General features: G+C 33.7%; 1 protein-coding gene across 4 annotated transcripts in view; it reads left to right on the top strand.

Annotated features, from left to right (window-relative positions):
• Positions 1-27,901, top strand: part of DMD (dystrophin) — an 895,878-nt gene that overhangs the window by 672,344 nt on the left and 195,633 nt on the right. For all 4 annotated transcript variants that reach the window (XR_010068066.1, XM_063305215.1, XM_063305211.1 and 1 more), the window contains 3 exons: positions 5,475-5,592; positions 14,380-14,591; positions 19,019-19,173. Coding sequence is in view for 3 of the 4 variants with exons in the window: in XM_063305215.1 (XP_063161285.1) it covers positions 5,475-5,592; positions 14,380-14,591; positions 19,019-19,173 (485 nt within the window). In the remaining variant the exon portion in view is untranslated. The remainder of the gene's footprint in view (positions 1-5,474; positions 5,593-14,379; positions 14,592-19,018; positions 19,174-27,901) is intronic.

Below are 27,901 nucleotides of genomic sequence, written 5' to 3'. Positions count from 1 at the left end.
CATTGCATGTATGTCTGTGTCTGTGTGTACATGCACATGCACATGCACAAACTTTTTATAGTTTTCTAAGTGCAAAGGTACTTGTGAGAAGCAATTAACCCTTTAGTCAGGCATTGTGTCAGCCCGATCAAGGTCAGAAAAACAAAACTATTTCTGTGTAAAGCTCTGCTCATTTGTGTATAAAGTTCTGCTTTCTGAGTTAGAGCTTGCAAGGAGCTTTTAATGGCTTATAGTTCTTAGGCTTAAAGACTTAATTTCTAGGCTTATGGTTTATAAATGATGCCTGTTTATAGGTGCTATGTTTAGTCTTTTTAATCACCTGCTTAGTTTCTGGTTGGGTTCTTCCTACCTGAGATTGGATTCAGTTTTTATTAGGTTAATCTAAAAAATTAACCCTTGTTTAAAGAATATGGGAGAATATTGAATTCTAAGTGCATGTTGATCTGTTGACCCTGATAAGCCACCTCATGGAGGATTCTGTGAAGATGAGTAACTTTTCATGTATTCAACTAAATTAACATGTTTAATTTTATTTTTTTACCAAATGGAATGGCTTTTCTATCTTATACTGTCCAATTTATAGATGACAGAATACAAATGTGTGTATTGCTATTATCTTTTTATATGTTAACATATACTTTCTTAGATTTTTCCCATTTTTGCACATTTTGCACATTTAAATATTTTATGGATCTATTAAATAATATTTGTGAAAATAAGAAAGTCCATGGCATTCATTATGATGAATGAATATTTAAATTCCTGAAATAATATTTTGCTTGCATAAATGTATTGTAAAAATCTAACTTAAGTAGGAGAAAATGATGTCTGTTTTTGAAACAAGATTATTTCCTGCTAGAAACTGATTAATGAAGTTAGAACATCTTCCCATGTAAAGTGAAAAGACCTAATTATTATGCTGGCAAGAAGAGAAAAGCAAATTCTTTACACAGGAAAGAAAAAAAGAGCTTATTTATACTTTTTATAAAATTTATACGAAGTTATAAATAATCCATTTTGTAAAGCTTACATGTTAATCTTTCTCTGATGTCAGCTACTATGAAATTATTTTTAAAATATGTCACAAACATAATCAGAAATGCTGTTTGATATATTTTGCTGATTAATGCCTGTTCCCATTTGATAAATAATTGCACAGGGTGCAATATGTAAAACAGAAAGTATCATATCTAAAATTAATTGCTGAGAGCTGTAAACTCTGTTTTCTTTCTTTGTAAATCAGCTTAGTATCAGCTTAGTATCTTTCCTGATTTTCTCTCATTACTGTATATATTAAGGTAGAATTTCCTGTGCATGACTATAAATTACTATTATAAATAATACTACAAATTACAATAATAGTGTCACTAACATTTTAAAGTTTTTCTTAATCCAAAATATGACTTTTCTAATACCAAGGAAAAGCTTTAATGTTCAGATTTTTTATTCTGTTTTAATCTTGAAGATTCTTTTAATTATCTTGATTTTTGTCTTTTCATTTTATTATAACTGTATAATATTCCACTCTCCTTTTTCTCATCTCTGTTCACTAATTTTTTTTTTGTTTCATAGCTCCATAATCATTTAATTCTCCTCTCTAAAGGAGAATAATGATGGAGAGTAGAGGGTATGGTGTAAATTCAGTTATAATACTGGCCTTTATGGTTCAAATAAGACAAGAAAATAATGCAAGAAAAATGTGATGTCTTATGAGCACATGGGAGAAAAGAGGAAGAACACACAATACTTGTTTCCAGTCTAATAAACTTTTATTTAGTTACTTATTTTTGTATATCTCCATAATCATATGGGACTCCTTGCAATTTACAGTATAAACATAAAAACAAAATAAGACAAAAATATCCATAATAAGTAATTGAACCAAGGGCATCTAATTCCCTCAAACCTTCAAGTCTTTCAGACCAGACATCAAAGTCCTCAAGTTATGTGTCAGGAAGGGAGGCTTCAGGAAGTATGGACAGGGACCCTTAGTGAAAAATACTGCTTCAGGTAATTTGATCCCATCACCTCCCAAAAATGAATGACTACCAGTAACTTTTCCCATGAGGACCATACAGGGCAGAGCAATTGTGCATGAAATAGGCACTCCTGAAGGTGTTCTGGAATCAATCTTGCAGAATTATATAAATTAAAACCAACACTTTCAATTGCACCTGAAAACTCATTGGAAGCCATTGCAATGCCTGCAGCATAGTGTTATGTCCCTACATGGATTGTAACATGCCAACAACAAATACTGCAATTTGTACCAACTGAAGTTTTCAAGTGGTCTTCAAAATCAGTTCCATTAAAAGGGCAGTGCAGTAATCTCACCAAAGAGTGATGAGGAATGAGCCACTGTTGTCAGGGCTTCCTGTTCCAGGTGGGACCTCAGCTGGGGTGGAGCCTCAGCAGAAGCCAGGCAAATAAATATAAACCCCAAATTGCAATTATATTTTATCAGCTTGAGTGTTCAAAGATTCTTTAGAAATGCCCTTGAATCCTGCTAATTTGGGTATTGTATTACCCTCAAATAGTGCCAAATTCACCAAGCTGGTTAGCCTATATGAATGCTTAAGCCAGGAAAGAGAATGTATTGATAAAAAAAACAGGTAAGGAAAACATGATTAGAAGATTGATGAAGTTCCATATAAAATTCAGGAGAATTTGTTGGATAGACTCAATCAGCGGAAAGCTAGACTATCAATAGTGGCTCAAACCCAATCCAGTGAACCAGGTTCCAAAATATCAGCTGTATCTGCTTCCAGAAAATTATGGGAAAGATAGAGCTATGAAGGAAACTATACATTCAAACTTGTGCCATAATGATTTCCCCTTTGGTGAAGAACACTCTGCTAGCTTGCAAAAATAGTCCCATGAATTGTATGTCCATAGGAAAATCCACCCTTACTTTACTACACATGCCTAAATCTGGAAAAAAATCTTGACTCACAGAAAATAAATAGACCTTGAACCAGTGGATTATTCTCACATAATGATAGCTTGTAATGGGATTATATTTTAGTGATGAGACAGAAACATTTAACCTGATAGATCTTGCTTATTGACATTCCTCAATTCATGATAATTCTTACTTGAAGATGATTTTTTGAAACATAGGTGCTGACAAAATAAAACAGGAGCAGGTTTTTCTCCAGTGTTTTATGTTGTTTTCCTATAGTTCTGCTACAGGTAACCTGGACCAGCAAGCTTTACATTTTATTCTCTTAATTCTGTGCACAGGAACCACTCCAGGTCTGTCATCTTCGCCAAAATTCCTAGTGAAATGTGCTATTTGCTAATTAGAAATTTAAATCTAGCAGGTGTAATTGATAATGTTCATTTAACTCCTATTAATCTTTGAATTGAATTTAAGAACTTTCCTGTTGAGAAAAGACTGCTTTAACACATTAAGATCCTGTGTCACAATAGCCTTTTTAAATCAGATATGGCAGTGCAGGGTAGCTGATTGAAGATATTCTTGTATCTAGTTATTCTAGCTCTTACTTTGTTTAGTTTATATTAAATGATCTTGAAAGTATCTTAATTGAAACTGATAACATTTGCCCTGATGAGAGGGGCATTTATGTTTTGATGAATACAGGTGATGTGGACCTGCCCTCTTGTTTTATAGACCTGGATTAAGTATTTGCTACCCAAATTTTACTCTAGATATAAGAATAATTCTTAACAACTAATTCTTTGTTTTTGTTTTTTAACATGCAACTAAACACTTTTTGCACTTCAGATCTGAAATCATTCACTTTTCTAAGATGATATACTTTATCACATTCAGTTACTGACTTTAACAGTTTGTTTTATATTTCAATCACACTTTTATGTAAAGAATCTATAAAACTTAAGAACCTGAAAATTGCTTTTTCCTTGAATAGTTACTACCTAAATATATGGAAAATGTATTAGGCTAGTAGCAAAACCCCATCAAAGATTTTTTCTTTGGAACATATCCTTTTATTATCCTAGTATTTCCCAAATCCACTTTATTTGAATGTATAGGTTTAAAACATGAGATTTATCCAAACAAAAAGTATTCCTTTAAAAATAGCTATAAAGGTGACAAAAACTAAAGTATTAAATAAATCACACTAATTTCTATAAGTACTTAGTATAGAGTTATAAAGAAATCCATAGTAGATTTCCACCCTAATTTTTTCATTTCCTTATTTTTGTTTACTGAACAAAAATGAAATTGTACTAAGCCATAAGAACATCAACATCTCTTTTTCCCATCTTTTGTGACTGGATTCACACCTTGTGCTAAGCCATAATGTAGTTTGCTTGATTTGGATTAACATATCACACCTCACCAAATTGTGGGATAATATGATATATGGACCCAGTCATATATAAGCTGAATGAATTTATAGTAAATTCATAGAACTGATGGTTCTTCGAATAAATAGAGATAAATAATTGTATATGTACCATGGTGGCTTAGCAAACTATGTTTATAAAATAGGTGAAGGTAACACAAAGGAGAATCTTGCATGGATAATAAGGTTGTATAATATAATAGTACTGGTATTTATTTATAATAAATTTAATATTTGTATTTTATGTTTTTATTCATTAAAATATTATGTTAGTTTTTAATTTTCATTTTAAAGGAGAGATTGAATGCTATTGCAAAGTCTGGCAACTATTGATCATCCCTACCTTTATTGTCATTTAAGAAAGGGTTTGTTTTGCTACAGTATTTGAAAGAAGTGCCTTCTCAAATGCAGAGTACAGACCAACGTGCTAGGATATCTAGTGTGACTGTTTTTTCATAATGTCTTGATTTATGTAAGTGTTCTCATCCCATTACATCTTACACAAGCTGGTCACATTTGTTTGTGAAATATGTTCAGAAACATTGTATACAACAAAGTTGGTATTTTGATCTCTGAACTTAAAATAAAGTATTGTCAATTCATCTCAAATAAATTTAATTCCTTACATAATATATTCCTCTTAGGAGAGAACAATAATATCCATTGTCTATGGGCATATGTGATTGCATACATTTTCTATACTTCACTTTTCCCCACTGAAAGTTACAGAAGTGACTGCTATTAAACATACCATTCTGTTCCATCAATGCTAAGAGAGAAGTGATACCTCATGTCATATATATACACATACACACACACATACCCATCCATCCATCCATCCATCATAAACTGTAACATACACACTTTCAAAATTTATTGTTTATGGATTTTATTTGAATTGTTCTATTGATTATTTTGTTAGAATTGTATTACCTTTACTGGTTTTACAGTTTTAATTAACATAACTTTTTTGTATTTGTTAGGTTGTTGTACAATTTTATTATGTTAAACATCTGTTATGATCGGTTATCCCTCACTTGCTATTTTCTTTTAATTGGCTGTTACATGTCTTGTTGAACAGTACCTTAACAATAAAAATAGAAATAATAACAGAAATATCAAATATATTTATGATTTCAGGCAACATTACAAGATCTTGAACAAAGGCGCCCACAGCTGGAAGAATTAATAACCGCAGCTCAGAATCTGAAAAATAAAACTAGTAATCAAGAGGCTCGAACAGCAATCACTGATCAAAGTAATGTATTTTTTGTATTTAATATTTTAAATATGTAAGAATCCTGGATTGTATCTTAAAAATTAAGTGTTTTTTTTAACTGTTTATGTTGTAAGACCTCCTCTGCATTCCATAAAAAACCTCTTATAGAAATTGGGAGATCTTCAAGAAGAATTGGAAATTGCATCTTCAGAGGGATGATGAAACTGGTGGTGAAGTTGTGAAAATTAGAGACAGGTTGCTCCACTCATGTTCTGCCTGACTTTTGGCAATGCTTTTCATACTGCAAATGCTTCCTGAAAATACCTTCCTGCCCAAAAACCTTTGGGACTGAAATCGGCTTGAAATATGTGCAAATTTGTTTTCTTTTTAATATGCTTTAAAAAAAAACCTTTTGTGAAATTTTCAGTGCTATAATAGATTTTAAATGAATGGTACCCGACATGAAAACTCTTTATATAGCAGCTGTGAAAGTCAAGTGTAGTTTTGCATTAAGCTATATTGTCCTCAAGATACAAGTGTGTATGGCTGAAGCAGTCAGGTGAATGCAAGCAACACAAGTCATTTATTCAGGGCACTAGGCTGTTGGCATACCACTTTCTTGACTCTTCTATGAGAGCACAGTAAGACCTTATAAATGAAAGGAACATTATTATTGTGGTTGTTGGTATTATTATTTCAAAAATATTAGGTGAATTTTTCCTGAAAAACACCTTGAAATTGCTGTTTTTACCTATATACTAGAAGTTGTCATGTTTCCCTGAATGTTAGATGTTGTCTTTGAGTAAAACGTTAGGTCAGATATTATGGGAAATTTTTGATTCTCTTCTGTATGATTATGATGTGGAAGTCATACACTTCTTTTACTTTGCCTACTTCTCCCTGTCCCTCTCCTTCTCTTTTTTACCTTTTTTACCTAAAGCAGAAAAGATTAAGATCTTACGGTTTTAGGATAAGTGCAGCTCCTCATGAAGGCCAGACTCATTTCTGCATAATGATCTATTAGTGTTTGCTTACAAATAAAATTATTTATAGCATTTTATTGTAGCTATTGTACTTTTCCTCAAACGCCAGTAGCTGTAAGAATTAAAGAATTTTAAAACTGCTTAAAATAACTGGATAAAATACTGACAATCAGATAAGCAAATCAGAGATTTCCTATATATTGTATGCTAGTGCAGCTACGATATGGTGCTGGGCCCTTTTCTTGAATGCCTATATACATGTGAGTCTGGGCAAAAATGTTATTCTTTATTTTATAGAGAAACTCACCTGCACAATATTTACAAAACTGCCTGACCGTACTTATCAGTTGTTTTTTTTTACTTCTTTCAGACTATAATCTATTGTACAATTTAGTGTTGCTAAAGTTTGCATTGCTGTGTTGCTAAAGTTTGCATTGCTGTGCTACTAAAGTTTGCAATGCAGCTTGTAAAATTTGTCAAAAAATGACCACTGCTAACATTTAAATATGCCAAATAAAATTTACATTTATTTCATTGTACTATTGTTGTCTATCACATTTAATCTTTCAATAATTTTGTTTAACAGTCTAATTATTAAAACCTATTAGTATAAAATAATTTTATTAGTTTCATTTTTATTCTTTCTACATAGCATAGGATAATATTTATTATATTGTCTTATGTAACAATTTAGTAAATTATCTTATATATATGTTTTTTTTAATAGTAATAGTAATCATAACTGATTTGGTACTTGGTACTTCTTCCTAGTAATTGGTAATCATGGATTACCACTATGTATCTTTTGGCTACAGATGCTATTTTTTTTTTAAAAAAATCATTTGACACAAGTATGCTTGAAGCATATGCAGCAAAACATGACTACACACAACTTACATGCCATGCCAATCGAAGCGAATATTTGTAGCTCAGGGTTGCACTACACCAAGGACTCTCTCAGCCTTGTTTTCTTGCAGACATTTCATTGCTAAACTAGGCAACATCTTCAGTGCGAAAAGGGAGTGGGCCTTGCTCTCTGTTTATATACTGTCCAGTTTGTGTTGGTGGAGGTGTTGTTCTCTCCTTGGGAGTTCCTTGGTTGGGCTGTTGTTTGCTGGTTGGTTGTCTGACTAGGTTAACAGTTAGGGTGTATTGTGCTGTTTGATTGTTCATCTGGTATTAATCCTAGTATTAATCTTTGCATATGTGGGTGTTGATTGCTGGTGAGGAGGTGTTCTTGTCTTTTGGTTTTTCTGTTTTCTCTGAATGGTATGTAAATGTTGTTTACCTCTATGTGTCTGTGGATGGCTGCTTTGTCTGAGTGCCAGGCTTCCAGGAATTCTCTGGCATTTTTGGATTTGGCTTGGTTTAGGATACTCACAGTTTCCCAATTGAAAGTATGGTTAAGTCTGTCCATGTGTTGTGAGATTAAGGAGTTTTCATCATGTCTTCTGACGGCTAGTTGGTGTTCGTGGATGCGTTCTGCTAATCTTCTGCCTGTTTGTCCTATATAGTGGCTGTTACAGTCCTTTCACTGTATGTTGTAAATAACTCCTGTTTTTTCTTCTTGGGCTAGTGGGTCTTTTGGGTTACTTAGTATGTTTTGAAGAACTTTAGTTGGTTTATGTGCTACGGTGATGCCATGCAGTTGTAACAGTCTGTTGGTAGTTTTTGAGATGTTTCTGATATAGCTTCTGTTGGTTGGGTTGTAGTGGGTTGAGTGGTGAGGGACTTTCTGATAAAGTTGAGGAGGTATCCATTTAGTTGGAAGATGCTGTATAGATGATCTGTTTCCTTCTGGTGTTCTGGTTTTTTGCAGTGTGTGAGCGCTCATCTGAATAATGTTCTTACACAGCTCCTCTTGTGGGAGGTTGGGTTGTTACTTTGGTAATGCAGCACTTGGTTGGTCTGGGTAGCTTTCCTGTAGACTTATGTTTCTAACTTGCCATCATTTCCTCTACTGATGAGGATGTTCCAGAAAGGTAGTGTGTTGTTGCTTTCTTCTTTCCTTGTGAATTTTATTCCATTGAAGATGTTGTTGATTATTTCATGTTGTTCCTTTTTTATTATGATGAAAGTGTCATCCACGTACTGAATCCATACTTTGGGTAGTATGCCTGGCAGTGCTATCCTTTCCAGATGCTGCATTACAATATCTGCTATGAGTCCTGAAATAGTTGATCCCGTGGGTGTTCTTTTGATTTGTTGGTATATTTGTCCATCAAACTGAAAGTAGGTTGTAAGGCAGAAGTTGATGAGGTCCATTATTCTGGGTATTTCTATTTTGGTGTATTTGGCTAGGTGTATTTGGCTACATGCCATGTTCTATTCTCCAATGATTTATGTACAAAAATTATGGCATATGGCATATTTTCGTTCTATTATTTTTACCTCATGTTAGATTTCCAGGAAAAAAATGTAAACGTATATAAATGTTTCTGAAACTATTAAATTTGTGTCATAGCAAGAGAAAAACATGAGAAAAAGTATGGCAATGCTACATTATTTAGGTTTAAAGCCTGCTGGGTTGCTACAAATCTCAGAAAATACAGTGTAAGAATGGATGTGTCCCAGAGAACAATGAGTGTTGTAGCAGTGAAAAGCCTTCAGTTTACTGGGTTTATGCTTTATTAAATAAGTTATATATTTTAGATATTTCTAACCTTAAATTGCAGCATATTTTTGCATCAGTAGATATAAAAGTCTTTTAAGTTTTTCAACAGAGCTGGTTTATTTTAAAAATGATAACATTATGTTTATATTCAGATGAAATGGAACAGCATTTTATTATTTTTATATCCCATTTCTAAATGCATTTCTGGAAAAAAAAGTGCTCTTGAAATTTTTGGAGCAATTATTAAAGATTTCTTCATCCATGAACAACAGCTACATTCCTAATTAAAAACTTGTTCCCTCAAATAGCTTGTTTAAGAATATAGCCAAAGTTCAAGCAAAATGCTGGACTAGAGATAAACAATTACATACATCATCACCCTTGATTAATAACCATAATATGAAGAGTAGGCAAAAATTAATGAGTTGTTTCCTATAACAGTCTTCAAAAGTATTTTAAAAAATGTACAAAATTATATATTTTCATACTTGCTAACTTTGATAGTTCATATTATTATTTTTATCTAACGTGCTTGATTTTTATTGTTAGGCTTCATGCCAGACATGGTAATAAATCTAGACTGTCTAGACACTTAACCCAGTATTTAGAAAGCACACAGACAAGACACATCTAGATTAGTTGCTTTATTGCAACTGTATAAGCAGATCTGTCTACTGACATATACAAAATTATACATATATAAAAATAAGAGTTTTAAATAATTAGCATTTAAATCCTAGAGTATATCTGTATCTATACTCTAGGATTTAAATGCTAATTGTTTAAAACTCATACTTTCTGCTCTGCAGATTGTGTCTTTGAACATAATTGTGTCACATTCCTAGTAATTTTCTTGCATGCAGGCCCAGATGCACCCAGCATAAACCTAAGAAGTCAAGAATAATATACTTTGAAGAAGAAAGATCTGAACTAAATTAAAGGCTTGGGATTTTTGTTTAAGAAAGAAATCCCAGCCCATTTTTTCTTCTAACCTATACAGACTGCAATATTTGTAGAACTCTCTTTATGTCTTCATAGAATCAAAACATGGACAGGATAGAAGATATTTTGGAAATCATCTAATCCAACTCTGCTACTAGTGCCAAAATTCACTATGACAGTAGATGGCCATCCATTTAGCCTCTGCTAAAATGTCTTCAGCAAATAAGAGTCCCTTACTTCCTGAGGCAGTCTGTTCCATGGCTCTTTTTCCTGATGTCCATAGGACATCTGTTTCATTCTGATTTAAATCCACTGCTGCTTTTCTTGTTTTTTGGATCAGCACTGAACAAATAATTTACTGGGTCAGCTGAACAGAAGTTCACCATAGGGAAAAACATGTTACAAATCATCATTACTTGCTTATATGAATACAGTTTTAAAAATGATTAAGTGTATAATTGCAGGCCTTCTTTCATTCAATGAAAGCAACTCAGAGAGATCTAGCTTCTTTCCTTCCAGCTGGATAGTGTTATGAGTTAAAACATCAATCATGGAGTGCCCTTTATATGAAAAGAAAATAGTGGACACAACCAATATGCATTGTTATTATAAAGTGATTTGCTCCATTATTCACTCGCAGCCAACCTACTCACCGAATTATTTTTTGTGGTTATAAAGTTCCTATATAAGATCCTTCATATTCCTAGAAGAGAGGTGGTATATCTAATATAGGTAGTCTTCGCTTATCAACCACAATTGGGATTGGCAATTCTGTCACTAAGCACCACAGTCACTAAGCAGAAATCACCTGACCATGACAAACTTACGTCACTTCCCATTTGGTTGTTAAGCGAGGCACCGTGGTCATTAAGTGTGACATCACATGACTGCAACTTGCAATGTTATTTCCACATTCTCCATTAACTCTCCTTGTTGTGAAGCACAAGAATAGGGATTGCAAGAATAGGGTCACTGCAACAGTTGTACATGCAGTCGCAAAGCAGGTGAATGGTGATGACATGACCATTGGACAGTGCAATGGTCATAAATGCGAAAACTGGTTGCAAACCGATTGTTTGTTTGTTTGTTTGCAACGTTATAATGCCGTATTACACAAAACATGTTGCTGTAAATTGAAGTTGTGAAAGTTATTTTCCAACCTCTTCAGAATGTTATGGGTTTTGTTTATTAAGTTTTCTAGTTAAAATTCTGTTTAAGGATAAGAATGGGTTGTTTGCATATTTTCTATAAGAAGTGTATACGGTTTTCTGATGGTCAATAAAACAATAAGAATTTTTTCCTGAATTTGAAGAAAAATGCCTTGATTTACTTTAGAAGGAGTTGGTAATTGAAAAATTGAGAAGATACAAAATATTGAGGTCAAAATCACATTAAAAAGATTAATGCTAACAAATTTTGAAACTGAGTAAATGTACCTGTTTCAGTATAGACATGTTTAACTGCTGTGGGTTAAAACAAAAACAAAAGCCAGTATTTTCAGGAAGTCCTAGTTCCTCAGAGTTCTCCTGTATGAAGCCTTGAGGCCTCATTTCCATCTGGTTGATATGCAGGACACAATCACCCGAAGGCCACAGTGCAGAAAAGTTGTGACACAGCCCTAGGATTAGATTTTCTTATTCTGCAAAACTCTTCTTTATCTTATTTTTGTTATTAATATATTGTTTTTACAAATTGCATGTCATCCTATAGTACAGGGTAGGCAGGCAAGGGAAATTTTTAAGAAATGAATAAATTCCTTGAATGTGAAAGTGTTATTCTTTGCTTAAAAATTTGACTCGAAATAACGTTTTTAAAAATTTACCTAATGAGTTTTAAATTGTTTTGTAACTTTATCATGGGCATATGACCCATTCTGCAATAAATTTCAATTATTTATAGTATTTAAGTCAGTGTTATTACAACTTTTAAGATATTTTCCCCACCACTAATGTCTTACAAAACTGTCTTATACTAAGTAAGACAAGTAATCCTTATAGCCCAGCATTGTCTATGTTTCTTCTGATTACTTTTGGTTCTTAGAGTCTAAGATGGATTTTTTCCCCAATACTTGCCACATTTTAGCTGTAGCTTTCAGAGCTTCAGTTAGAGATCTTCTGCATACAACTTAGGTTCTGTACCACAAAACAATTATATCTCTCTTTGTTCTTCATTTGAAAGTGGTGGAACTGGACTACACATATCTTGCCACACAAATGTTGTCATATGTAAGAGAGATTGTTGTCTCAGATGTATCCTTTTGCTCAACCCCTCTAATATGTATTTATGTCTTGTTCAATTCCCAAGGTCAAAATTTGCCTCCTCTGTGAAGCATTTTGAAGAAATGATAGAAAACTCTTACATTTTTTTTCTTCTTTTTAAGTCACTTAGATATGTAGATTCTATCCATACTGTTGAATAGGTCTTCCCTTATGTGTGTGTGTGTTTGTATTAAAAAAACTCTACTGCCCTATTCAGATGACTTTAGACTCTCTACAGATTAAATTCATAAAACTGATTTCATCCAATTATTATCTCTTCTTTTATTTATGCTTACAACGGATTCTACATTTTTCAAACTATTTTATGCTCAGCTTACAAAATCACAACAAAGCTTTTTCTTTGCTTCTTAGGAAACAATTAATAAAGATAACACATTTCTATTTGCATAAAGAATCATATTATTTTCTAGTGTGCCAAATAATTCATAATTAAGCATAAAATTATGTCCAAGCTTAATCAAAAAGGATTATTTTCTCTACGTTTTTTCTCTACTTCAAAGGCTACTGTTTGTTTCCATATTAAAGCAGAGCTATTAGTATGTATAAAATGTGACAAATACTTGTTTTAGGTATACTTCTGGGTTAATGATTTAAAAATTCCATTACTATAAGACTTTTTATTTAAGTTTTCTATAATGAACTTTGTCAGCATTTTACTTATCAAACACAATATTTAATTAGTGGAACAGTTAGTCAGAATAGTAAGATGAATTATTTTCAAACTCTTCCTTTTTCTGAGCCAACTGAAGATCACAGCTTGTTAAACTGAAATATGTCTAATACACTGATTTCAAACCATTAAAGTGAATGTACAGGATATCCAAATTATATTTTTGTTGTGTAATTCTTACTTAGGTAATATTAATTTTGTCTGGTTGCTGCAAGACAGAATAATAAAATAATAAATCACAGTGATCATACACTGAAGTGGTATTCAAAGACTGACAGTATTTTGAGTATTATTTCTGCATAGATAATTTGTTTCTTTTAAAATTTATGTCAGTTCAATGAGCTTTCAAGATTTCACATACTATATTTTAAAGAAGCAAAGAATATTAATTGAATTTACAAGTTTACATGTTATTTCAGACTACCTTGCCAGTTTTGATTAATTATGATCATTCTGTCATTTCTTATAATTTTATGAAAGAGAAGAATACCATAAATATGTCTGGTTGGCATGGATGTCCCCAGCCCTGATTTCATCAAAATTACATAATGTGTATCATGATATCATAATGCAAATTGTGCCTATGATGTACTTTCATGTGATATGTGTCATATCATAATCAATTACCCCCACCTTATCTCCCTCATTGCTGTACACCATGTTAGTTGGCCATGCATGAATGTAATTAAAATGTCTACATTACTGATTGAATTGCTTATTTTAGATTTGTTGACACTACGTTTTTCAAAAGGGGTTGAAGACCTAATTTTCTCTCAGGATGTGGGTCAAGAAATTATGTGAGCTTATGTTAATTTTATAAAGATATGAACTGTCTGCAGCACTTTTTTTTTGGTTTCTTGCTGTTTTTAATTTTTTATTTGCGACGTGGCAAGTAGGTCATATAAACTGAAATAGGAAATACCTGATTACAATAATCCATACAGGATTCCACTTAGAGATACCAGATAAAGCAGTAATCCATTGTGTGTGTGTGTGTGTGTGTGTTTTAAATCAATAGTCCTTTTGATAATTCCCTGATTGTATGCACTGGCTAATGCTGAGATTATTATCTAGACATGTATTCAAGCCAAAGGCACAGATTCTTTTAATTTAAAATGTTGAGGTAATTATTGATTGGGTAATGGGGCTTATGTCATTATGAAAAATTAATTCAACATATACAGTTGAAAGGCTCTAGGTTGAGATTTTGTTCATTTGAAATAATTTAATTTTGAACATAATAAAGAATAGGCTTCTTAATTTCTTCTCATTATACAGAAATAGGAATTTGCCTTTATATAAAGAGAAATATTTTATTTTTGCCTTTATTTCTCGCAGTTGAAAAAATACAAAACCAATGGGATGAAGTGCAGGGTCACATTCAGAACCGACGACAACAGTTACATGAAATGTTAAAAGATTCAACACAATGGTTGGAAGCAAAGCAAGAAGCTGAGCAAATACTAGAATGTGCCAAAACCAAGCTTGGAACATGGAAGGAGATTTCTTATACAGTGGAAGGACTGAAGAAACAGAATGCTGAGCTCAAGGTACTAGTGGAAAATCAGAAAATAAAAATAGTACATTTTTTAAAAAAAAAATATCCCAAAGAAGTATTTAAACATTATGGAAAATTAATTTAGAATAACATAAACAGTATCTTTCATATTTCCTCTGCTTATAACCACTTTTGAGGATCCTCCAATATGCAGATTGTGCTGTGCTGTTATTTCAGACACCAATTGATCTAAAGTAGGCTTTACATCTTTAGCCACATACTGTAGTGCAGAAAGCTTTGAATTTAACTATGCATAAACTAAGGTATTAGTATGTGCTAGGAGCCCCAAAATTGATGATCAGCAACTGAATCTGATTTATTTACAGTTGCTATTATCCAATCAATGTGATTTTATTTCTCTTATTGTGCCTAAATTTTGTGTTATTATTTGTAAAATATGCCACATCTTGACCACATCAGTTTTTGGAATTATTGGGTTTCACTGCAGTTTTTATTTGCTGCCTGACATTTTGTTTGCTTTCTAGTTTTCAGCTGTTTATCTTATATTAGAGTTTGCAGTTTTCAGAAAGGATTATGTTGCCTGACATAAGGGTATTAGCAGGTTCATATTAGCAGATTGGCTGGGATTGAAATTAAAATTTTGATAGGTTTTCCTTTCAGTGTATATAGTAGCATTTTAGTCTAGTGCTTTTTGAAAATTTAAGATGTTAGTAGTACAAATGGTTCCAAATTTATAGCTTGCACAGATACTTTAATTTGAAATTATTATTTCAAATGAAAAAAATCTTTTTTTCTGCCTTGTGATGCTCATTATGTCAAACCGTATATAAAAGCTCAGATATGATAGCATTAGTCATTTTGTGCTTGGCCCAAACAGATACATATGATATCTAAAATTCAAATCATCCTGAATTCAGATCATTTAGTTTATATTATAAACTACAATTTGATTATAAAATTATATAATAAATCAGGAGTGCAACATAAGTGTTTTCATTGTGTGCATGTGCTAATATAACCAGTAGTAGTTGTGATCTTGGTCACATATGTATATGTATATAAAAAATCACAGTAATTGACTCGTTTAATTATTTTTTTGTACTAGTGATACATGCTGACTGTTATCTATATCTAAAAGGTTATGCAGAAAAAGAAGGCAATAATGTATTATTATTATTATTATTTTATTATTTTTTAATGCTGAAACTTATTTCCTGCCTCTGGACCTCATGGCATTATCAGTAAGGAAGATCTCCATGGTCATCCATAGCATCTGTTTCCTATACTTGAACTTGTAAAATATAAAGTAACAATACCATTCTCTCTGGAGCAGTGAGACAGTGAATATGGCTGCCTGTTCGAATACCTGAGTGTCCTCTATACTCAACCTATATACTGTATCTGTAAATTAATTCAATTATTTAAATTAATTATATGAGCCTCCAGGAACCTCTTTCCAAAAGAAATTAACACTAATAAGTGTTATGGCCACAGGGTTTTATAGAAAGGGTTAAAATTATAACCATGCTATACATACACATACATATCACTGCATTAGTTCATTGTTTATATTATTCATATTATTCATAACATTAGAATATGAAGAAACTTTTTCCAGTTTCTGGAAAAGTTTTTTAAAATTCATTTTAATGGGAATGTCTATTTATGCAGATTTTTTTCTGTAAAAGCATTGCTTTTACTTTATCTCTCATTTATATTTTTTTTAAAAAATTGTAAATATATGTCAACAGAATTGCTTACACAGTTCCCTACTTCATTGAATGAATGAGGAAGAGAGATAAAATACGTCACCATAAACTTAGGTAATAAAGCCCTATATAGCCCTTCCTATGGAAAGGAAAGGAAAGGAAAAACATATTTAAGAGATAAATGATGCCTGAAAGTAAAAGGGGAGTGCAGAAGAGGAAGAAAAGGATGTGTCATTAGTTTAATTATAAAAATTCATTATATGAAGTCATGTAAAACAGAAAATAATGGGACTCTAATAGGTTGGATGATAAAACACATATGGTGTCACTGTGGTCTCCATTTAGTTCAGAGACATTGGAAGTGTTGACTGAAGATTGGACATCTTCCTAAGTTTTTGAAAAGATTAATTATTTCCTCAGAGAAAGAGAGAATAAGGCTCCTAGTCCCCTTCTAACTTTAGTAATGTCATGAATTTAATAGATAAAAGTACTGAAGTTAATTGTGAGAAGCACCACTTTTTAAATATCCTTGTAATTGATTCAGAAGGCCCATTAAATAGTGTTCATTAGAAGGGATTACAAAGTTATTTAAATTTGGAGAAAGTATAGGTTCTAGTTACTATTCCTTAGTAAAAGTGTACAAGCCATTACTTCATTCTGTTCTATCAATAAAGCAATATTTGTTGATTCTGTATTTCAATATTGTTTTAAAAATCAAATGGGTGGTTTGACCATAATGTCAGGAGTAAGGATGGCGAGCAGGGGGCTCCCACCCAGACTGTCAAGCGCATGCGTAGCACTGAGGAACTGTTCAGCCATTCAAAGAGACACAGATCGGGACCGCCTTAACCTTTGGGGTTTATATGGCTGGGTTTTCCCACGCTTCCTCAGTTTGCTAGGATTCTTGTTAAGTACTACTAATAAATATTAGAGACCAAGTCATTGTCTCAGTGTGTTTCCTGGTAATCAGGACACATAATAAGCATATAATAGCATATAATATAATAAGCATATAATACGCATATAATAGCATCCTGGAAGCAGAACTGGACACTATGAATGACTAAAATTCCAGTGATTTTAGTCATATAACCCATATGAACATAATAAATAACAAGAGTGTTATAGGCCATAGTACTGAATTTAACCATTAAACTTATTCAGATCTACAAAACCTACAAAAATATTATGGAATAATATTCATTTATGTATTTTATGCTCAGTCTTAATGTTATACATTAATATTGGCATCTATCAATACAAACAAAAATATTCACACAGGTGAATTCTTAATCTTTATAGCTAAGAATTTTGCAGACTGAAATTTACAAATTATTTCTTATGTTCTGTACACTGTCATAATAAGGAGTCAGAAAAATATATCAATAGACTACTGATTGTGGATATTATTTTACTTCTTACAAATATCAACATATAAATAGTTCATGGGATTGTATTGCTTTCTAATTAAAATGAAAAATTCTAAAACTGTGATTTTGATGAATGTGAAGCAAAGGTACCCAAATAATCAAATGCAGAAGCAATATTTTGAACATCATTTTGAACATCTTCCATATATACTAGAAAAAAAGTAGTAAGCAATGAAAATTGTATATTAAACTTTCAAAGGAAATTAAAGTACCTTTCTGTCCATATGTTTAGAACTATTCCAGTAGGTGGCACTCATTACATAATAAAAGATAAAGCAATAAAGAAAACCATAAAATGGATGCAAAGTATCTTTTATTTATTTAGTGCATCACATTTGCTCTATCTCCCAACATGTTTCACTACCATACACATACATGGAGTAAACTTCACAGTATCTAAACCACTCATAGTGAGGGATAATATATCTATGCAATAGAGTATGAATATATCATAGCTAACTTACACGCATTATCCAAATTTCTTCTGAATGATAGTGCAGTTTAGAAGGAAAGAAAATTGTTTAATTAGATTTAAAATTTATGCAGTACTTCTCCTCCTGCTCTTCCTCCACCTCCACCTCCATTTATTTATTTATTTTTACATTGCTCAGCCAGTCCTATGGTCAAGTTTTAGGTCTCTGTGTTTTTGAGAAAAATAAAAAAATAAAACCCTGTTCTACTTATTTATAATGTGTAATTTAGAAACTGATTCATTAACATTTTCCCAGAAGAAAATAAATTGCTAGATCACCACCATGTACATTATTAGTTTGTTTTCTAGTCATATGTAAATCATCATTATCATCATGAATATTATTAGTGGAAACTGTGAAGCTACCAAGCCATCTTTTCCCCTTGAAAGGCCTCTGGAATGATTTTGTGTGAGTAAATCTCGGGTCCTAGGAGGTGAGATGGGGTTATGGAAAAATAATCTACCCACAAGCTTCCAGTTCCTGGGGAAACAGTTTTGTCCTGTTTCAGATAAAATGTGGAATCAGAAAAAAATGAAAGTACTCTTAAATAAGGTCACTATGATGGGTTGGCACAAGTTCAGAACTGGTTTTAAAGTTCTTCAAAGACTTTGTGGGATCCCCCCAAATAACCCAAACTTTTAATTGAATAAGAAAGGTGACTTCTCCAATAAATTTTCATAGCATATTAAGGAATAGACTAACAAGCTAAAGTGTTTCTGATATTTGTAACTGAAAAGGTTATATGTTTCCATCATGAGTATTTAAATTGCTTTGTATATTCTTTCAGTCTGTATAGCTTACTGAGGCCTTTCTCAAAAGGAACTCACATTTTTTCTCTCTTTTCAGCAATTTGCAAAAGAGCTACGGCAATGGCATATAAACGTGGATGTGGCAAACGATTTGGCCCTTAAACTTCTTCGGGATTACTCAACTGATGACACCAGAAAAGTACAAATGATGACCAATAATATTAACGATGCATGGGCCACCATTAATAATAGGTAGGACACAATGTTTACTATCACCCTTTTCAAATGGAATGAAAATCCTGTTTTCACTATTAACAATTCAAGAAAATTCATGAAACAGTAACAATAAAAGACTTAAGAGATGTGGGTACGGTGGAAACAGTTCACTAGTTGTTTTTTATTTTGTTTCATAAGATTCCTTTTGAAAGAAAATGATTCTTCTTTCAAATATATATTTAATCAATGTGTTACTTACTAATTAAATTATTCATTCAAAAGCCTGACATTGTTCTCTAAGCATTTGAGTTACAGCTTAAGATCCTTAATTTGGTTACATTACAGTTCTTTCAGTATTTGTCCTTCTCTTCAAAATTCATATTTAGTACTTAAAATCCCATTAAAAATTAAGAACCATAATCAATTATTGAGTGCTGTAGATTTTTTAAAAAATGGATGAGAGGCTTGCCTTAGCGAAATGGGTTTCACAGAAAGTCAGAAGCTTTACCAGTATTTGTTTTTCTTATATTGGGTAGCTTTAAACTCTTGTAGCTCCTTTATCTCATTTCTCATCATTTAGTAGAGATATGATCAATTCTAAAAGCTATTTTACAGTCTTCCTCTAAATTATGAATCACCTGTTACGAAATATATACAAAAATACCTGAAATAAAATAAGTATTATTAAGGCAGTAAAAGTAAAGTAATAGTTTTGTATTGTTCATTCAGTAAGATGCACAATAATTAGGTTGGTTTATCTCTTTCTTTTCTTCTTTTCTTTTTTTTAATAGTATAAGCTATAAAGCCTCATTTATCATGAGGCTTTATAGCTTATACTATAAGGCAAAATGAATGTGGTTTTAAATTGCTTTTAATTACAATTAATGAGTACACTCAGAAGATTCTGTGGTGTAAAATCTTACATAGATATGGAAATTATTTCAATTACCTTTCTTTTCTGTATTTTTAAAATTCTGGATATTTTTTCACTTTTAAACAAACATTTCATATTATATGTTTAAAAACAGGCTTCAAGTTTTAAGTAACTTGAAGGAAAAAAATTATGTTAGAATGTTTCAAAATATATTGACAACTTTTGCTGTCTTCTTGTAAGTCCAAAAATTAACTTACATTCCTGCTCATACTTATTTTTCTTGGATCCCTGTATGAAGTGCCTTTTCTTATAAAGCCTTTTCTATTTTGAAGTAGAAGTTGACTGTTTACTTTTTTGTTTCTTTGGTTTGATAATCCTGTGATCTGGACAGCATTGTAAAATTTTAAGTTTGGTCAGATTGTTCCTTCTAGATCAAAAGTATTTTTTATTGGAAGAAGAATCCCACAGTCTATAACTTTCCTGATTGATCTTGGAAAATTCCCAAAGTGTGTGCGTTGAGCTCCAGAGAGATAATCTCTGAAGTCTTTTTATACTATTAACCAGTATGGGCACTAGGAATAGAGAGTAAGCAAAGGGTACTTCTTGGTCTTTTTCCTTATCTCTGCTTTTCACTAATTGTAAATTCTTAGGCTACCCTTCAGCCTGCTCCTAAAGGAAGAATATTTCCTTCCACCATGAGGCAGAAAGTTCAAAGACTGCAGTTTTTCAAGTAAAATCAACTAATTCCTTAATTCAGTTTGTATTTTTGCATCTTGAGCATCTATTTCTATATAATTTTAATGGGCTTGCTTATGTTCTAACATGCTCCACTAAATATTGATCCCAGTGAATGAACTGGAAGATTCCAACCAGGGATATCACAACGTTTTCATTTCAAGAAGAAACCCTGATGGAAGTTGAACAAGATGAGGCAATCTTTGATCTAAAGGAACTGACAGATTACTAGTTCCTTGATATGGTCCAACTGAGGAAAATATTGCAAGACGTCATAGATACAAAGACAAAATATTTTCTTCACTCCTGTTTCTTAGTGTCCATAAAATATGACCTCAAGATTAAATTTTGTTTCTTTTTCTTTCTCTTGTTTTAAAAATGTCCTTACATTTCTGTCTATGAGGCATGACATATATGGCTAGTTCTAGTAGGAAATCCAAGTGCAATCCCAACTACAAATCCTTATAGAATAATTGTGTTCACTTTAGCACTGATTTTAGCACACCTTATTATTGTGGACTTTGCTTCAGCCACAACCTTTTAGCCACTTCACACTCCACTTCGGCTTATTCTGGTATGCACTGAAGATATCAACAAGAAAGCTGTATCTGTAGCTCTTCAGAGGGCGCATCACCCAGGGCTATTCTGTTCTGATATTATTCTGGTGAGATTTGGCAAATCTAAGAAGAATTTAGAAGATTAGGACATCCTGGATAGCTGAAAAGAAATAAATGTACATTTTAATATCTGTCTTAATTATACATTTTCTTATTCTCACAAAGTAAGGGTTGCTGCCTTGCCAGTGCTAAAGTGAACACATTTATTCTGTAAGGATTTGTAGTTGGGATTGCACTTGGATTTCCTACTAGAACTAGCCATGCCATCCTCCTAATGAACCTTTGTTGCAGAGAAATGGCATCAAGAAGTTTTTTGTTGTTTATTCGTTTAGTCGCTTCCGACTCTTCGTGACTTCATGGACCAGCCCACGCCAGAGCTTCCTGTCGGTCGTCAACACCCCCAGTTCCCCCAGGGACGAGTCCATCACCTCTAGAATATCATCCATACATCTTGCCCTTGGTCGGCCCCTCTTCCTTTTGCCTTCCACTCTGCCTAGCATCAGCATCTTCTCCAGGGTGTCCTGTCTTCTCATGATGTGGCCAAAGTATTTCAGTTTGGCCTTTAATATCATTCCCTCAAGTGAGCAGTCTGGCTTTATTTCCTGGAGGATGGACTGGTTTGATCTTCTGGCAGTCCAAGGCACTCTCAGAATTTTCCTCCAACACCACAGTTCAAAAGCATCGATCTTCTTCTCTCAGCCTTCCTTATGGTCCAGCTCTCACAGCCATATGTTACTACAGGGAACACCATTGCTTTAACTATGCGGGCCTTTGTTGTCAGTGTGATGTCTCTGCTCTTAACTATTTTATCGAGATTTGTCATTGTTCTTCTTCCAAGGATTAAGCGTCTTCTGATTTCCTGACTGTAGTCAGCATCTGCAGTAATCTTTGCACCTAGGAATACAAAGTCTTTCACTGCTTCTACAGTTTCTCCCTCTATTTGCCAGTTATCAATCAAGCTGGTTGCCATAATCTTGGTTTTTTTGAGGTTTAGCTGCAAACCAGCTTTTGCACTTTCTTCTTTCACCTTCATCATAAGGCTCCTCAGTTCCTCTTCGCTTTCAGCCATCAAAGTGGTATCGTCTGCATATCTGAGATTGTTAATGTTTCTTCCAGCGATTTTAACTCCAGCCTTGGATTCCTCAAGGCCAGCTTGTCGCATGATGTGTTCTGCATACAAGTTGAATAGGTAGGGTGAGAGTATACAGCCCTGCCGTACTCCTTTCCCAACCTTAAACCAGTCCGTTGTTCCGTGGTCTGTTCTTACTGTTGGTACTTGGTCGTTATACAGATTCTTCAGGAGGCATACAAGATGACTTGGTATCCCCATACCACTAAGAACTTGCCACAATTTGTTCTGGTCCACACAGTCAAAGGCTTTAGAATAGTCAATAAAACAGAAATAGATGTTTTTCTGAAACTTCCTGGCTTTTTCCATTATCCAGCAGATATTGGCAATTTGGTCTCTAGTTCCTCTGCCTTTTCTAAACCCAGCTTGTACATCTGGCAATTCTCGCTCCATGAACTGCTGAAGTCTACCTTGCAGGATCTTGAGCATTACCTTACTGGCATGTGAAATGAGTGCCACTGTTCGATAGTTTGAACATTCTTTAGTGTTTCCCTTTTTTGGTATGGGGATATAAGTTGATTTTTTCCAATCTGATGGCCATTCTTGTGTTTTCCAAATTTGCTGGCATATAGCATGCATTACCTTGACAGCATCATCTTTGAACAGTTCAGCTGGGATGCCGTCGTCTCCTGCTGCCTTGTTATTAGCAATGCTTCTTAAGGCCCACTCAACCTCACCCTTCAGGATGTCTGGTTCTAGCTCACTGACCACACCGTCAAAGCTATCTCCGATATTGTTATCCTTCCTATACAGGTCTTCTGTATATTCTTGCCACCTTTTCTTGATCTCTTCTTCTTCTGTTAGGTCCTTGCCATCTTTGTTTTTGATCATGCCCATTTTTGCCTGGAATTTACCTCCAATGTTTCTAATTTTCTGGAAGAGGTCTCTTGTCCTTCCTATTCTATTGTCTTCTTCCACTTCCTCACATTGCTTGTTTAAAAATAATTCCTTATCTCTTCTGGCTAACCTCTGGAATTTTGCATTTAATTGGGCATATCTCCCCCTATCACTGTTGCCTTTTGCTTTCCTTCTTTCTTGGGCTACTTCTAGTGTCTCAGCAGACAGCCATTTTGCCTTCTTGCTTTTCTCTTTCTTTGGGATGTATTTTGTTGCTGCCTCCTGAACAATGTTGTGAACTTCTGTCCAGAGTTCTTCCGGGACCCTATCTACTAAGTCCAGTCCCTGAAATCTATTCTTCACCTCCACTGCATATTCCTTAGGAATATTAGTGAGCTCATATCTAGCTGATCTGTGGGTCTTCCCTAATCTCTTTAGTCTGATCCTAAATTGTGCAAGAAGAAGTTCGTGATCTGAACTACAGTCAGCTCCAGGCCTTGTTTTTACCGACTGTACAGATGTCCGCCACCTTTGGCTGCAAAGGATGTAATCAATCTGATTTCGGTGTTGTCCATCTGGTGAAGTCCATGTATAAAGCCGTCTCTTAGGTTGTTGGAAGAGAGTGTTTGTTATGCAGAGTGAATTGTCTTGGCAAAATTCTATCAGCCTATGTCCTGCTTTGTTTTGTTCTCCCAGTCCATACTTACCTGTAATTCGAGGTGTCATTTGACTGCCCACCTTAGCATTCCAGTCTCCTGTGATGAAAATAACATCTCTTTTAGGCGTGTTGTCCAGTAGGTGCTGCAGATCCTCATAGAACTGCTCTACTTCAGCTTCTTCAGCATTTGTGGTTGGGGCATATATTTGGATCACTGTGATGTTAGATGGCTTGCCCTGAATTCGAATTGAGATCATTCTGTCGTCTTTTGGATTGTATCCAAGCACTGCTTTAGCCACTTTACTATTAATTATGAAGGCTACTCCATTTCTTCTGTGGTCCTCTTGTCCACAGTAGTAGATCTGGTGGTCATTTGATGTGAAGTGGCCCATTCCAGTCCATTTCAGTTCACTGATGCCCAGAATGTCTATCTTTAATCTTGACATCTCACCAATAACCACATCCAATTTGCCCTGGCTCATAGATCTTACATTCCAGGTTCCAATGGCGTGTTGATCCTTAGAACATCGGATTCGCCATTCACCACCAGCACCGTCGGCCGCTAACCGTCCTTTCGGCTTTGAGCTAGCTGCGTCATCACGTCTGGGGCTAGTTGAGCTCATCCTCTGTTCCTCCCCAGTAGCATTTTGACCATCTTCCGACCTGGGGGTCTCATCTTCCGATGGTATACCGACATATCTCTGGTTGTACTGATCCATTTAGTTTTCATGGCAAGAATACTGGGGTGGGTTGCCATTACCTTCCCCAGGGATCGCATTTAGTCTGACCTCTCTGTCATGACCTTCCCGTCTTGGGTGGCCCTTCATGGTTTAGCTCATGGCATCATTGAGGTGCTCAAGCTCCAGCACCACGACAAGGTAACGATCCTTTGCTGAAGCATCAAGAAGTACCAAGATGTAAAGCTGACTGTTAATGTGAAGTAGAATTTTAAGCACCTGTTCTTGTATCTACTGAATGAAGTACTGTTGGACTTTTCCATTAAATGATAATTCTACTACTACTTCCATATGGTGATATCACGCTTCAACAGCTAGTATAGTAATTATATAACTATTTTCTTTTTATAGCTTGAACTTTCAGATATCCATCCATTCTTAATGGTATAGATTGCAATTGTTCATTGTATTGTTCCCTGAATATAATTTTTTACAATGCTTCACTTCATCAGTTCAGATAGTAACAATGTTTCTTTTCAGATTGGCTTTGAATAAATCCAGTTGAAATCATAAATTTTATATAAGGTTGCAGGATTTGATTGGTTTATGTGTACACATTATCCCAAATAGTTTGGAAGGCTGTTAGTGTAACAAATACATATCGTAATTTCTATTCACACCTTTCAGCCTCATGTCTGAATACAGAGGACGTATTGAATGGATGTGATTTGAAAGTTATTTGCTTAATTAATTAATTAATTAATTAATTTGTTTAATTTCTATAATATTGTGTGTCTTAAATATTTTCTCTTATGCAAATTGTGAACTGGTATTCAGAGTAAAGGATTGTGGAAGATGTATATGGTATTCCCAGAAGTTGTAGGAACTGGAAGTCAATTAACATTTGAAACGAGATTGGGCTTGAAGATACTTTTTTTCAAGAAAATTATTATGGAAATAAAATTTTGAGAAGTACATATTAATACAACAATATTAAAAGATTAACACAACCACAAAATTAATAAGCATATCAATAAGAGAAAAAAGGGAATTCCTGGGAAATTTATGTTATAAATAGAACAAATCCAAAACCTTCAACCATATTGCTTGATAGTCTTCTCTATTGTCATTTTGTCAGCAAAATACTTATTCAGATGTTGACAAAACAATACATATCAACAATCCACTGCTGCAAATGGGTTTTATGTTTTTATTTGTATGTTGCATAATAATTATTCAACTCCCACAGCTGAAAAAATGCACATATATGATATATTCCAAATATTGGAGATTTAACCAAGAAAAACATATGCATGCTTAGCATATGATTGATACAGAGTCAAAATAATAAACCAGAACACAACAATAATTGGACAAAAGAATTAGAATATTGGTTAACATTCTGATTCCTGAGTTACATCTACAACAGAAAAGTAATTGTATTAAATTAAATTTGTAAATACTGTGTATACTGAATGTATTAAATAATGTTTTAATTTAATTGTATTAAATTAAAACATTATTTAATACATTCAGTATACACAGATGAAATATTTTTTGAATTAACTGCATTTCAAGATTATAGGAAACTAATGTCCCATTTTTTTAATGTGATTCTCCATTTAGTGGTCAGAACATAACATTCAAGCTTGTTATTCCAAAGATCATGTGAATAATTTGTATCAATTAATAAAATATCAAATAGCCACTAAATTAAAATCAAACTTACAATCTAGCAAAGCATTATGAATCTAAGAATATAATTTGAAAGTTGGAGTGCTACAACATAAAAAAAAAACCCAAAGCTTGACTTAGTTCATCTCTAACTATGTTAGAGATAGAGGTATATTTGCCACCTTGAGTTATTTATAAAAATAATAAAGGCGGAATAAAAAATAAAGCAAACAAACAAACCTATTATATGGTCTACTGACCTGTATACAACTATTGAAAACAATTATGTATTTGTTTCATAAAATCTGTAGTTGAACCTTCTAAAGTTAAGAGTAGTAAATGTACATTACCCAATCTGACAGTAAATATTAAATAAGTAAATACCTTCTCCATCTGATTTTTATTCTCTTGGCTTGAAGATTAGAAGTCTATACTTCTAAGCCTGCTTATGAATATTCTGAAAGTAGCTGGAGCAACCAAAAGCACTCCCAGCTCACATTAAATTTTTAATTTTCCCAGATCACATTAAAGTTTTTTTTAAGTATTTAATATAAACCTAGCTGTCTTTTTTTTTTTAAAAAGAGTTCAAGGTAGAGTACATCTCATATTTTAATATGTTAAATAAATCTATAGTGAGAAATGGCAATTAGTAAAAATTTGAGAGATTGTGAGATGGCTGAATAAGAAATGGGAATACAGGTAGAAGTTGTTGTTTATTCGTTTAGTCGCTTCCGACTCTTCGTGACTTCATGGACCAGCCCACGCCAGAGCTTCCTGTCGGTCGTCAACACCCCCAGCTCCCCCAGGGACGAGTCCGTCACCTCTAGAATGTCATCCATCCACCTTGCCCTTGGTCGGCCCCTCTTCCTTATGCCCTCCACTCTCCCCAGCATCAGCATCTTCTGATCCATTTAGTTTTCACAGCAAGAATACTGGGGTGGGTTGCCATTACCTTCCCCAGGGATCGCATTTAGTCTGACCTCTCTGTCATGACCTTCCCGTCTTGGGTGGCCCTTCACGGTTTAGCTCATGGCATCATTGAGGTGCTCAAGCTCCAGCACCACGACAAAGTAACGATCCTTTGCTGAAGACAGGTAGAAGAAGTGTTAGTTATTTCATCTACAGCAGCATAGTCCTGGCTGCAAAAAAGGCTGGGAAAAATAATTTCAAAATATTCAGAGTGTCTGCCTTAATTGAACATACAGTATTAATAAAAGAGGGCTGGAGATTCCTATCATAGTTTCCAGGATTCTGTACCTTACCTGTAATTCCTGCATTAAACCACCTTCTTGAAGTTTGTGTGACTCTTGGTTTGTCAATCATGTCTTCTGACAGAGGGCTTGATAGCTAGTTTCTCTTGAATGGCCATCCATTACTGGCTTCAAGAACCTTAAAAGACTATTTAAAAAGTGAGTGACCAATGTACACTTTACTCTGCTTCTTATAGATTATTACTTGAGTTGTGTTACTAATGTTGTTTTAAGAAGGCATATATGAATTCCTCTCATACTTTGCTCTATTCATACGTAGATGGTAGATGTTACTTTTCAGCCTTTCACTTGG

Source organism: Candoia aspera, chromosome 5, assembly GCF_035149785.1.
Source record: "Candoia aspera isolate rCanAsp1 chromosome 5, rCanAsp1.hap2, whole genome shotgun sequence".
Lineage (NCBI taxonomy): Eukaryota > Metazoa > Chordata > Lepidosauria > Squamata > Boidae > Candoia > Candoia aspera.
This window is presented reverse-complemented; position numbering and strand designations above follow the sequence as displayed.